The following is a 14622-nucleotide window of genomic DNA, read 5'->3' as shown; positions in this document are numbered from 1 at the left end:
GTTTCCTTGCCACTGTGGCCCTCGGCTTGCTCAATAGGGGTTTTTGATCTGTTGGTCCCGGACTTTGTAAAGTTGCTTTGAGACAATGTTTATTGTAAAAAGCGCTATATAAATAAATGTGACTTTACTTGACTAGTAAAAAACTCTTTTTAAGGAAGGGACACAACCCAACACTCACAGCTGTAATCGATCGAACCGGTTTGTTTCAATCCCAGGCAGTGGTGCTACCAACCTGGCTGGGCAACCAACAGGCACATTAGGTTTCATTGCAGCTGTACGGTTGTGCCCTTCGTTGTCTGGCCGAAGCACCTGCACTAGCGTTGCTCATGATTTGCTTAGCGTGGCAGCACTATATGAGACTCAGCCACTGGCAGGTGAATAGATGTGGCAGCGACTGGTAATCTCTGTTTGATTTCTCTGTACATAGATACAACACTCCTTTTAAGAAAGACATCCAGAACTGGGTTTTTAAGCTCTCCACATCATCAGACATCATCGAGCAGTGGCTGCTTGTTCAGAACCTGTGGGTGTACCTGGAGGCCGTGTTTGTGGGTGGAGACATTGCCAAGCAGCTTCCACAGGTACATCATTAATCTGCAGCCTGTATGTTTACTCACCTGTAATCATGAACTGCTTCATTTACGTATTATTACCTTGTAGGAAGCGAAGCGCTTCCAGAACATCGATAAATTATGGATAAAGATCATGCAGAGAGCCCATGAGATCCCCAGTGTGGTGCAGTGCTGCGTGGGAGATGAGACCATGAGCCAGCTTCTACCTCACCTGCAGGAGCAGCTTGAACTCTGCCAGAAATCTCTCACAGGGTATGAACACAGCCCCACACTGTACAGGGTGTCGATCTATTTCAGGGCAGAAGAAAACCCATATGGACAAGCGAAGAACATACAAAACTTCTCATGGTGGATGTATATCAAGCAACAAGTGGCAGTGGTGTAGCTTGAACCAGCTTATATATTGCCCATTGACCAAAGGCACGGATCAAACCTAGGTCTGCAGAACTCTGGTTTCACCCCTTCTTATTATTCAAATGATTCACATGTTTCAGACACAACCGCTGAAATTCATGATATAAAACTATAATACTGTGCAGCAGCAGTTTAGGGAAGGTCCTTTCTGTTCCAGCATGACTGCGCAAAGAAGCTCCAGTGTCCTGCACAGAGCTCTGACCTCAGCCCCACTCAACAGCTCTGGGATGAACCAGAACATTAACATCGATGCCCAGTCGTACTAATGCTCTTATCACTGAGTGGGCACAAATTCCCATACTTCAGAACAGAGGCTGTTGTTCGAGCTAAAATATCACACAGAGGTCACTAGATAGGGCAAGCCGTAGCCTGGCGCTTAGGGTACTGGACTAGTAACCAGAAGATCGCTGGTTCAAGCCCCACCACTGCCAGGGTGCTGCTGTTGGGCCCTTGAGCGAGGCCCTTAAACCTCAATTGCTCAGACTGTAGACTGTACTGTAAGTCGCTTTGGATGAAGTCGTCTGCTAAATGCTGAAAATGTAAATAGGATGTCTAACACGCTCACGGTCCAAATACTTTTGGCCATATAGCATGCATCTGTGTAGGCATGAACACAGTGTGAGCCATGTCTTTTACATGATAAATCACTAGATCAGTGCTAACTAACTAAACCTGGACATACAATTCAAAGCAAATGTCCTATTTATTTTTTAATTAATTAATTTATTTATTTAATTGAATGTAGAAAATGTCAGCAAATCACTGATTTGATGCTAACAAACAAACAAAAACACTCACATTATTATTTTCCTCACTGTCCACACATCCCTCATCCCAAAACCCTGTATTATTACCGTGCATTAGTGAGGCTTTATCTAAGCACATGTGACAGCAGCTGTCTCAAAACATCTGCATCATCAGGCTTCACCTGTTTCTGTACAGCTACCTGGAAAAGAAACGACTGCAGTTCCCCCGCTTTTTCTTTGTGTCCGATCCTGCTTTACTGGAAATCCTCGGACAAGCCAGTGACTCTCACACCATCCAGGTACGAGCGGCGCACCAGTATAAACGCTCTCCACGTCAGTCCAGCTTCATAACCATCTTTGCACTCGTGATTGCAGGCTCATCTCCTGGGAGTGTTCGACAACGTCAGTGAGGTGGAGTTTCATGTCAAGGACTACGACAAGATTTTGGCGGTGATCTCTCAGGAGGGCGAGAAAGTACCCGTACGTATCAGCTGGAGCTCAGAAGTGTGCGGTTGTATTTATTTCCACACACACAGGGGAACAGAGTACAGATGAGAAGTAGGGGTGGGTGATGTTTCCAAAATCCTTCATCTTATCACGTCAAATAGAGATCAGTCGTAGTTAGTGATCAGCCAGGATTATAAAGGGCAACGGTAGGTGAGGCTGGGACAGTGGGAGCCTAGTGGGTGGAGTTTTAAGCTGTCAACTGAAAGCTTGAGAGTTCGAATCCCGGCTCTGCCATGCAGCCACTGTTGGGCCCTTGAGCAAGGCCCTTAACCCTCTCAGCTCTAGGGGCGCTGTACGATGGCTGACCCCAGCTTTGACCCAAGCTTCCGAAACAAGCCGTGATATGCGAAGAAAGAATTTAGTCGTTCTGTACGTGTGTATATGTATATATGACAAATAAAGGCATTCTATTCTATTTTATTGTTGTGTTAAAAACACTATATAGACAAAAGTATTGGGACGCCCCTTCTAATCTTTTAATTAATGTGTTTTAGGCACAACAATCTATAACATGTGTAATAAATCAATTATACAAGAAGTCATGAATTCAACTTTGCAGCAACAGTTTAGGGACTTCTCTTTCCTGTTCCTGTTCCAGCATGACTGTCCCCCTACATGAAGAAAAGCTCAATTTAATGAAACTTCACATGCTGCCATCATCTGTACTACTGAATGGACACAAATTCCCATAGACATACCACAAAGTCTAACCCTAGAAGCTTCTTAGTAAAGCGACTGTTCTACCTGAAAAAGTCACTTTATTTTAGACAGTGTATTGTCTAAGCAATTAGGGGTTAGGGCCTTGCTCAACAGTGCCAACCTGGCGGTGGTAGGGCTTAAACCAGTGACCATTTGGTAACTGGTCCAGTACCTTAACCACTAGGCTACAGCTGCCCTTAGTGAGGCGTTTTGCAAGCTCATGGTCAGGTGTCCACATACTTTTGGCCATACAGTGTAGATCCAGTTGCCTCTTACCTTATTTGATGTTATGTTATGACATTTTTTAATGAACGATCTGAAGTAAAGACTCTCGCAACCTGTGAGTTAATGAAATAAATTGATGATAGAGATAAACAGTGCACCTCTAGTGGTGTGGTATTTTATATATACATTATATATACATCCTACTCACTAAGAGGAAGAACCAGTAATAAAGTTTTTATTTCTGTGTTGATTATGATAATTGATTTGGATGGAGCTGCTCTGATGTGCTGTGTGTGTTTACCAGCTGGACAAACCAGTAATGGCGCGCGGTCCTGTGGAACTCTGGTTGGGAGAGTTACTGGTGCAACAGCAAGCCTCACTGCACTCAGTCATAAAAGCAGCTCAGCTGCAGATTAATGAGCCCGACTTCCAGCTCCTCACCTTCCTTAACCAGGTCCAAGCTCAGGTACGCAACAGCTCAGAGCGTGCGTATCATAACAATGCGTATAACATATAGCACAGCCTTAAAAATACATGCACCGGTGATGTTCCTCTCCTTCAGGTGGGCCTGCTGGGCATTCAGATGCTCTGGACTCGAGACTCAGAGGAGGCACTGCAGAATGCCAAGAAGGACAAGAGGGTCATGTCTGTGACAAACCAGAAGTTTCTGGATCTGCTGAACACGCTGATAGCACAGACGACTCACGACTTGTCCAAGTTCGAGCGTGTTAAGTTTGAGACGCTGGTTACAATCCACGTCCATCAGAGAGACATTTTTAATGATTTGGTAAGAATATGACTTCTGTAATCACGTGATTCCTTTTATGGCATGTTTATCAGCATCTTTATCCTGGTCAGGGTCGCTGTGGGCTCGCTTTCACCGGAACCCACCCATCTCAGGACTTCAGCTATCCCCACACTCCTTAGACATAGCTAATTATATCTGTGTAGACGCCTCGCACCGCTGAGGTTCGAATCTGGATCTCAGCATGAGTGTGATAGACCTCTGCACCACCCGAGCACCCAGTCCTTTCATTTTATCTTTATATCTTTATATTCTGGCTTATAAAAAGAGAGTTATTAAATTAACATCATTGTTTATCATCATTTTTTATATTTTTGTTGTACAGTCTTGGGCAAAAAAGGTAAAAATGGAGTCAGAAGATGTTTTGAAAACATTTAATCATCTAGACATGTTACTTTGAGTTTTATATCAAGCATTGAAATCCGTTCATGAATTTTTCTGTGTATAAGAAGATTTTCCACCCAACCGAGCAGTGCGGAACAAACGGTGGCTCAGATCTTCCTTCTGGATCATTTTCTGACCGGCCAGTTGTTGTTAGGACCATTATAAGGAATTTTGGGTTGTGTGCACACACCACACACACACACACGTAGTTTACGATGAAATAAATCTCTTTCCTCTCTGTGATGTTATCTGTTCAAAAAAGCATCACACTTTTTTACCCACCCATTTTATATTCCATACAAACATGAATGTTTACTTTGTCTAGCGTCAGTAAATCCTTACCAGCGTGTTATTATTTTATATACTAATAAATACAAGGTTAAAGCGCAGTTGTAGTCTGTATCAGGAATAGAATTAACCGTAGCCCTGTGCTTGTTAGGTGAAAATGAACATCAGGTCCCTCGGTGACTTTGAATGGCTGAAGCAGAGCAGATTTTATTTCCGGGAGGATCAGGATCACGTCGCAGTGTCGATCACGGACGTCGACTTCATCTATCAGAACGAGTTTTTAGGCTGCACGGACAGGCTGGTCATCACTCCTCTAACAGACAGGTGCTTCTACTCGTCCTTTAGGAGGTCCTCGTGTACATTCAATAGAAATAACAATAATGTTTTTCTCCCAGGTGTTACATTACCTTAGCTCAGGCGTTAGGTATGAGTATGGGCGGAGCTCCTGCTGGTCCGGCTGGGACGGGCAAAACCGAAACCACCAAAGACATGGGCCGCTGCCTGGGGAAGTACGTCGTGGTCTTTAACTGCTCCGACCAGATGGACTTCAGAGGACTGGGCAGGATTTATAAAGGTGATTTTATTTAGTCAGTCAACACGGCGCTACACTATAGGTCAACAAGTATATGGACACCTGACCCTGAGCGTATTGGTTACCCGTTCCAAACTCATTAGATTTAATATGGACTTGCCTTTCTATACGATTTTGGTAGTGTGCATGTGGAAATTTGTGTCCATGTAGGTAAATGTTGGGTGAAAAGACCTGGCTTACAATCAACATTCCAGTTTTTGCTCACTTGTGTTCAGTGAGATTGAGCTCAGGGTGTTCTACATCGGGGGAGCCAAAAAAATGGGTTGCAGAGAAAAGATTAACAGAAATTAACTTGTACAAGAACGCCCCCTTGTGAAGGCTTTACGTTACATCTCGTAGACCACAGTGGGACCAGATTGCTACCATTTTTATTAATGAAGTATTATTTGTTTTGTGTTTTGTTTTAATGCATTGTTTGTGTGGCCTGGCTTGCTGTAAAAATCATGACATAGAGAACATGTGAGACGTTTAAAAAAAAGTTTGAAAAACTCTGATTTACATGATACTTGAATTCTTCCACACCAGAGACTTTAACCTTTGTGCATAGTTCACAGAAGAATAGTCATACTGGAACAGGAAGGGACCTTCCCCAGAATGTTGTCTAAATGTTTATAGCATAACATTATAGCATATAGCATTTTTACCACTCTTAGTATTGTGTATAGAGAAACATGTAAACGTAATGATTAGGAGGGGTGTCCACACTTTTTGACCATATAGTGTGTAACAGCAGAATAAGTCTGTATTAAAGAGACGTATCTGAGTGTGCCATCAGTCCAGATTTTATTCAGAATGGTACTGAGGATAAAACGATCACGTATATCCACTCTAATAAAGGACTTTCTGTTAGGTCTGGCTCAGTCTGGGTCCTGGGGATGCTTCGATGAGTTTAACAGGATCGACCTGCCCGTGCTGTCGGTCGCTGCACAGCAGATCCACATCGTCCTGAGCGCTCGCAAAGAGCGCAAAGCTCAGTTCCTCTTCACCGACGGAGACTGTGTGGATCTGAACCCCGAATTCGGACTCTTTATTACCATGGTAACGTATTTACAGATGTTCAAATATACACGTGTGGTCCATATTTTAGCACCTTTGATTGTTTGGTATAAAAAGCCAATCATTAGATAAAAATGGACATGGAGTAAGTGAACGTTGTGTCATCAACATCTTGCCCAAATACATTCAACACAACATTGACATTTCAGTCATGTAAGAACAGTAATATAAGAAACACAGTGAATGACACGGGCAGGATTAAAGGCGTCCTTTACTTTAAACTAATGTGTCTTGTTATAGAACCCGGGCTACGCCGGTCGCCAGGAACTGCCCGAAAATCTAAAGGTGCAGTTCAGGACCGTTTCTATGATGGTTCCTGACAGACAGGTGAGGTTTTTATACACTGGTACTGGTACGTGAACTCATTTCCCTTCTGTAGAAGCTCAGCTAAGCGAACCCTCTGTGTTTCAGATCATCATGAGAGTCAAACTGGCCAGCTGTGGTTTCATCGAGAACGTTATACTGGCTCAGAAGTTCTTTGTGCTTTATAAACTGTGTGAGGAGCAGCTCACGAAGCAGGTACATGTCAGCAAACACACACCAAATGGCCAAAAGTATGGAAACACCCATCCTAATTATTAAAGGTGGATGGAACGCGCAGCCTTCCTGACTCAGCAGTGTACTGAGCATGTGCAGTTCATCCAGTTTCATTATTGATCAGTGGTGTATCTGTGAGATCAAATTCAGATGTTGAATGCTTGCTTGTAGTTAAATCAAACATATTTTCATACAGTTTGTATTATAATTAATAACAAAATGGGCGCTCAGGTGGTGCAGGGGTAAATTCCGCGGGCGTAGCGTACTACCGCTGGGATCCAGGGTTTAAATCGGCGCTGCTGTTGGACGTCTACATACAGACATGATTGACCATGTCTCAAAGCTAAAGGTGGCCGAGGGTTCGTTTCTGACCGGGGTGTGTTTCTGCATTGCGCCCAGTGACTCCTAAAAAAGTGGACCCACCGTGACCCTGACCTGGATAAAGGATAAAGTGGTAAATAATAAAAAAGAAACAATAATGATAAAAGTGATTAAAGCATTCGTGGTAAATTGCGCTGAGCCACTAACACTGAGATCCTTGGTGCTATCGGCCGGTCGGGCATCCAGATACAGATATAATTGGCTATGCCTTGGGGGATTTGGAATTGGGGGCTGAACAGCCTAGCCATTGAGAGGTGCACTCGTCAGGGTGCATTCACTGCCGGTCCCAAGCCAAGATAAAATAAAAAAAGGCATCCAGTGTAAAGACTGTACACACACCAGATCTGCTGTGGTGACCACGAATATGGAGCAGCCAGAAGATCAAATAAATCTGGTCAGTTAGAGTTGATCAGTGAACAGTTACAGAATATAAATAAGGATTTTTTTTTTTCATACTGGATTGTATATAATTCTGTTCACTTGTTGTTAAGAATGTAAATCAGAATATTCATGTATAAACTCTTCTCTCTCTGTAGGTTCACTATGATTTTGGGTTGAGGAACATTCTGTCGGTTTTGAGGACTCTGGGAGCTGAGAAACGGGCTCGACCCTCAGACTCTGAGTCCAGCATCGTGATGAGGGTTCTGCGTGACATGAACCTCTCCAAACTGGTGAGAACCGTAACCATTGCAGTATCAGTACTAAATGACGCCACGGAAAGGACCCACGTTGTGCTCCTGGTTTTGGGGATCTTCATGCACCCTGCTTGTGCTGCTACAGGTGGATGAAGACGAGCCTCTGTTTCTCAGTCTGATCAGTGACCTGTTTCCTGGGATTCAGCTGGATAACAGCACCTACGCTGAGCTGCAGGCTGCAGTCGCCACACAAGTGCAACAAGCAGGAATCGTTAATCACCCGCCGTGGAACCTCAAGCTCATACAGGTAAACTCACCTGAACATGTGTGTCTGTGTGTGTATGTGTGTGTGTATGTATGTGTGTATGTGTGTGTGTATGTATGTGTGTATGTACAGTATATATATATATATATATATACTGTATATGTGTGTATGTGTGTGTATGTGTGTGTGTATGTGTGTGTGTATGTACAGTATATATATATATATATATATACTGTATATGTGTGTATGTGTGTGTATGTGTGTGTGTATGTGTGTGTGTATGTGTGTGTGTATGTACAGTATATATATATATATATATATACTGTATATGTGTGTATGTGTGTGTATGTGTGTGTGTATGTGTGTGTGTATGTATGTGTGTATGTGTGTGTGTATGTACAGTATATATATATATATATATATACTGTATATGTGTGTCTGTGTGTGTATGTGTGTGTGTATGTGTGTGTGTATGTGTGTGTGTATGTACAGTATATATATATATATATATATACTGTATATGTGTGTCTGTGTGTGTATGTGTGTGTGTATGTATGTGTGTGTGTATGTATGTGTGTATGTACAGTATATATATATATATATATATACTGTATATGTGTGTCTGTGTGTGTATGTGTGTGTGTATGTATGTGTGTATGTACAGTATATATATATATATATATATATATATACTGTATATGTGTGTGTGTGTATATGTGTGTGAGGATGTATGTGAGGATGTGTGTGTGTATGTATGTGTGTATGTACAGTATATATATATATATATATATATATATACTGTATATGTGTGTGTGTGTATATGTGTGTGAGGATGTATGTGTGTATGTGTGTGTGTATGTGTGTGTGTATGTACAGTATATATATATATATATATATATATATATATATTAGGGCTGTCAAACGATTAAAATTTTTAATCGCGATTAATCTCAGAATTTCATATAGTTAATCGCGATTAATCGCATTAAAAAAAATCTGTGTAAATGTTATAGAAAACAAGGATTTTTATGTGAAATGTTACAATTAAAATGGTGAACACATTTTATGCTAAATGTACTGATGTTAAAAACTGCTGGGACAAGAGAAAACTGTAAGGGAGTTTTATTCACTCACATACTAGGCAGTAAATGTCAGATTGTAGGTTAGAATTTCTCCATCAGCAAACATTGTAGATCAGCGGTGCTTTAGGTGGGATAAGGCGTAGTTATTGTAACAGACTTGTCTGTGGTTGTATCGTGACGATGGTTTGATGGACGTTTCTACACGAAGTGAGTGTGTTTTGACCCTTTGGGGCTTCCATAGTTCATGAACTAACGTGCTCGACTCAGCTTTCCGGTATTCGGTACAGAAGAAGAAGTTAATTAAGTGTAATAAAGTGTTCTGCTCCCGACAACTTGTGAATATAGCGTGTATTTATTTCTTTATTATGCAAGTGCATCACTACCACGATCGGTTACATTATGTTAACAAACCGCAAATGAACAACGGTGGCAAGTCCGACATTAAAACGTTTGTTCTACCAGTCAAGTCTCAACATGAACTAGAATTTGCGTTAATGGCACTAATTTTTTTAATCGCGTTAAATTGAGGTCGCGTTAATGCGTTATTATCGCGTTAACTTCGACAGCCCTAATATATATATATATATATATATACTGTACATACACACATACACACACACATACATACACACATACATCCTCACACACATATACACACACACACATACACACATACATCCTCACATACATCCTCACACACATATACACACACACACATATACAGTATATATATATATATATTAGGGCTGTCGAAGTTAACGCGATAATAACGCATTAACGCGACCTCAATTTAACGCGATTAAAAAAATTAGTGCCATTAACGCAAATTCTAGTTCATGTTGAGACTTGACTGGTAGAACAAACGTTTTAATGTCGGACTTGCCACCGTTGTTCATTTGCGGTTTGTTAACATAATGTAACCGATCGTGGTAGTGATGCACTTGCATAATAAAGAAATAAATACACGCTATATTCACAAGTTGTCGGGAGCAGAACACTTTATTACACTTAATTAACTTCTTCTTCTGTACCGAATACCGGAAAGCTGAGTCGAGCACGTTAGTTCATGAACTATGGAAGCCCCAAAGGGTCAAAACACACTCACTTCGTGTAGAAACGTCCATCAAACCATCGTCACGATACAACCACAGACAAGTCTGATACAATAACTACGCCTTATCCCACCTAAAGCACCGCTGATCTACAATGTTTGCTGATGGAGAAATTCTAACCTACAATCTGACATTTACTGCCTAGTATGTGAGTGAATAAAACTCCCTTACAGTTTTCTCTTGTCCCAGCAGTTTTTAACATCAGTACATTTAGCATAAAATGTGTTCACCATTTTAATTGTAACATTTCACATAAAAATCCTTGTTTTCTATAACATTTACACAGATTTTTTTTAATGCGATTAATCGCGATTAACTATATGAAATTCTGAGATTAATCGCGATTAAAAATTTTAATCGTTTGACAGCCCTAATATATATATATACTGTATATGTGTGTGTGTGTATATGTGTGTGTGTATGTATGTGTGTATGTATGTGTGTGTGTATGTGTGTATGTACAGTATATATATATATATATATACTGTATATGTGTGTGTGTGTGTATATGTGTGTGAGGATGTATGTGTGTATGTACAGTATATATATATATATATATATACTGTATATGTGTGTGTGTGTATATGTGTGTGAGGATGCCAGGGCCTTGTTTACCCCCAGACATTGCCAGTAAAGTCTGTGTGCACCACTAGGGATTTGAACCCTGGATCCTGGCATAGTGGCCACCCAAGCGCCCATAAATAAATATACCGCCTCTATATGCATTAACTACTAATAACAAGCATCTAACTCACCCCACAGTCAGTTCCATTACATCAGTGAAACCAGAACCGATGATCATGACTACACTATAATCACCTGTTTACGTTTTGTAAATGTTTCCGGCAGTTATACGAGGCGTCGCGGGTGCGTCACGGCCTGATGACCCTCGGCCCGAGCGGAGCCGGAAAGACGACCGCCATTAACATCCTCATGCGCGCCATGACAGAGTGCGGCGCTGCTCACAGAGAGATGAGGATGAACCCCAAAGCCATCACCGCGCCCCAGATGTTCGGCCGTCTGGACGCCGCTACCAACGACTGGACCGACGGGATCTTCTCCACCCTGTGGAGGAAAACTCTCAGAACTAAAAAGGGTGAGCATGAGCTGGGTTTTAAAAACTCTTCCAAAGTTATCAGCCATTTGAAGGGCAGAGTGAACCATTGTTCTGGTCTGAAGTGAGAAAAATTAACAACTTCAGGCTTTAAAACCCCCAGGATTCTTTGCTGTATTTGAAGTAGCAGCATAAACCAGTACAAACACATAACTGCAGCTCATGTATTAAACATGACATTAATATTATTCAATTATTATCTTTAGGCTTTGTAAATGTTTTCACTCCCTCAGAATGAGCACTGCACACTGCACATCATGTATTTATTCTTTATTCAGGAGAAAACATCTGGATTGTGCTGGATGGGCCAGTAGACGCCATCTGGATCGAGAACCTGAACTCGGTGCTGGACGACAACAAAACTCTGACCCTGGCGAACGGTGACCGGATCCCTATGTCCCCGAGCTGTAAGCTGGTGTTTGAGGTGCACAACATGGACAATGCTTCTCCCGCTACCGTCTCCAGAGTGGGCATGGTGTTCATGAGCTCCTCCGCTCTCAGCTGGAGACCCATTCTGCAGGTTCTCATTTATAACTGCTAACTCTATCTGTCTCGCGTGTGTTCATGAGCTCCTCCGCTCTCAGCTGGAGACCCATTCTGCAGGTTTCACATTTATAACTGCTAACTCACTACTTACTGCTTAGTCCTGATCAGGGTCAAGGGGGATTCAGATCCACCCAGGAAAAAAGCTAGATGCAAAGAAGAAATACCACATTGACAGACAGACTCAAACCTAGAGGGAATTTAGATCTGCTAATCCACCCACTGGCAAGTATTAAGAAGTAGGAAGAAAATAAGGATTCTGTGGGAAAGTGGATCTTATGATCTTAAGTTCTAATGGGCTGAAGGGATTCCTCATTACAGGCAGCTGTAGCCTAGCGTTTAGGTACTGGACCAGTAATCAGAAGGTTGCTGGTTCAAGCCCCACCACTGCCAGGTTGCCAGGGCCCTTAACCCTCATTTGCTTAGATTGTATACTGTCACAGTACTGTAAGTCGCTTTGGATAAAAGTGTCTGTGAAATACTGAAAATGTAAATGTACTGCTGCAATAGCGGCCTCTGCTGGCTGGTCGAGACACCGCATGACACAGATGGTGAATAGCGGAGAGCAGTGCGTGACTCTCAGTACGCCATACTGATCCCTGCCCACCTAATGCAGGTGAAAAGAAGTGGCTGCTACACATGTGTCGGAGGGGGCATGTGTTAGGTACTGTGCTCCTCAGTCAGGGTCGAGATTTACAGCAGTAGAGCAGATATTTATATGAGATATTTATACTACAGAGATACCATCAGCCAGAACCAAATTCCTTGTGTTTATCCGATAAATCTGATTCTGATTCTGAGATATAACTGGGGAATTGGATGTGATTAGATTTGGAGAAAAAGGGAAAGATGCAACCATGCTGCTGTAGAAATAAAGTCTCAAATAAAATAAAACATGATGTGTCGTTTTCCCTTGGTGGTTACAGTGCAGTCAAACTAAATAAAAATATAAATGTACAATATTTATTCTTCCGTAACAGGATTCCTTAACAGGTCTCACTCTCATCATCTGCTTAGTAAAATAAGGAATAATAATAATGAAGCTTTTTGTGACCAGTTATAAGTCTGGTTAATAACAATTCAAGCTGCAGTATATCAAAGTGTGTGTGTGTGTGTGTGTGTGTGTGTGTGTCAGGGCTGGACCAACAAGCGCAGTGCTCAGGAAGCTGACAGCCTGATGAGCCTGTATGATAAGATATTTGAAGATGCTTATATATTCATGAAACAAAACCTCAAGCCAAAAATGCAGCTCTTGGAGTGCAACTACGTTATGCAGGTAAACTACAGTCATGCAGTATGAAAGAGTGTGGTCAGTACTTCAGTACTTCATTATCAGCATCCAGATCAGTTTTAAATCTTTATTAATGATCATTACACTTGAATAATTACTCGGTTACTATTACGTTACTTTACTGCGCTGATACCCGTACTGGTGCTCACCCACTGACGTGTGTGTCCAGTCGGTAAACCTGCTGGAGGGTCTGATTCCTCCTAAAGATGCTGGAGGCACGTTGAGCAGCGAGCACCTGGAGCGCCTCTTCGTGTTCTGCATGATGTGGAGTCTGGGAGCTCTGCTGGAACTGGATGACCGGGACAAGATGGAGCTGTTCGTTCGCTCTCATGAAAGCAAGCTTGACCTGCCACCGACAGAGCCTGGCCAGACCATGTTCGAGTACATGGTCAATCAGAACGGCAAGTTTACCACATCGACTTAATAAAGCTGGAGGCAACAGGTATTCCTGGTGTTTTTGGGACTGTGGGGTATTTTGGTGATTGGAATCGTGTCTCTGCTTCCGGAAGCAGATCAGGGAACAAACGACTGCGTCCAGCCTAATAAAAAATGAGCCCTCACTATTAGGGATGTAACGATGCACCACCAGACAGTTAAAAATCCATTCACATGTGTAACGATTCAAATCGGTTTACATGTACAGTATAATGAATCGATATTGACTTTAAGCAGCAGAGGGCGCTGGTGCTATTCACCTCGCCTGGTTGAAGTCACTACAGGGTTGCCAGGTTCAGAATGTATTTATGTGAGGATACTTTCTTTATTTGTATCATTTATGTATTTATTTAATGTGGGGTTTGTTTTAAAATTTCATTTCAGCTTTTTTACACAAAAAGGGAAACGTGCAGCATTGTTTTGCATAGTTTGCACCTACCTCAGAAATAAAAGGACTTTCATTATTTAGATAAATAAAAGATAAGCACAAATGCAGTATTTTTTATTTTTTTTTAAAGAGAATAATAAAAGGAAAATTTGTCTTCAATTTAATTTTGTTTAAAACAATCTGGAAAAATTCGTATCGTGAATCGCATCGTGGGTAGTGTATCGTTACATCCCTACTCATTATTGCTGATTATTTGCAGCCTATAAAGTGGATTTTTTTTATTTCAGGTGACTGGGATCACTGGAGTAAATACGTCGTGCAGTACGTCTACCCCACAGACTCGGCACCAGACTACACGTCCATTCTCGTTCCCAACGTGGACAACACCAGAACGAGCTTCCTGATTGAGGCCATCGCAAAACAGCGCAAGGTCGTCACATATCTAACTGCTGGAACACACGTGGACTGTGTGTCTCTGACCCTTGATTAGAAATTTTGTGTGTGTGTGTGTTGTGCTTAGGCTGTTCTCCTCACCGGTGAACAGGGGACTG

General features: G+C 41.9%; 1 protein-coding gene across 1 annotated transcript in view; it reads left to right on the top strand.

Moving 5' to 3' along the window:
• Positions 1–14622, top strand: part of LOC134320274 (dynein axonemal heavy chain 8-like) — a 56392-nt gene that overhangs the window by 20435 nt on the left and 21335 nt on the right. Inside the window, exons 36-54 of the mRNA XM_063001613.1 lie at positions 428–581; positions 661–824; positions 1929–2031; positions 2108–2212; positions 3468–3629; positions 3726–3950; positions 4792–4964; positions 5036–5214; positions 6083–6270; positions 6529–6615; positions 6700–6807; positions 7743–7877; positions 7987–8148; positions 11150–11396; positions 11693–11934; positions 13093–13233; positions 13418–13649; positions 14359–14501; positions 14592–14622. The exon at positions 14592–14622 is cut by the window's right edge and continues 104 nt beyond it. Of these exons, the coding sequence (XP_062857683.1) occupies positions 428–581; positions 661–824; positions 1929–2031; positions 2108–2212; positions 3468–3629; positions 3726–3950; positions 4792–4964; positions 5036–5214; positions 6083–6270; positions 6529–6615; positions 6700–6807; positions 7743–7877; positions 7987–8148; positions 11150–11396; positions 11693–11934; positions 13093–13233; positions 13418–13649; positions 14359–14501; positions 14592–14622 (2981 nt within the window). The remainder of the gene's footprint in view (positions 1–427; positions 582–660; positions 825–1928; positions 2032–2107; positions 2213–3467; positions 3630–3725; positions 3951–4791; positions 4965–5035; positions 5215–6082; positions 6271–6528; positions 6616–6699; positions 6808–7742; positions 7878–7986; positions 8149–11149; positions 11397–11692; positions 11935–13092; positions 13234–13417; positions 13650–14358; positions 14502–14591) is intronic.

The sequence above is a fragment of the Trichomycterus rosablanca genome, chromosome 9 (genome assembly GCF_030014385.1).
Source record: "Trichomycterus rosablanca isolate fTriRos1 chromosome 9, fTriRos1.hap1, whole genome shotgun sequence".
NCBI classification, from domain to species: domain Eukaryota; kingdom Metazoa; phylum Chordata; class Actinopteri; order Siluriformes; family Trichomycteridae; genus Trichomycterus; species Trichomycterus rosablanca.
The sequence above is the reverse complement of the archived record's forward strand: the minus strand, read 5'-3'. Positions and strand labels throughout refer to the sequence as shown.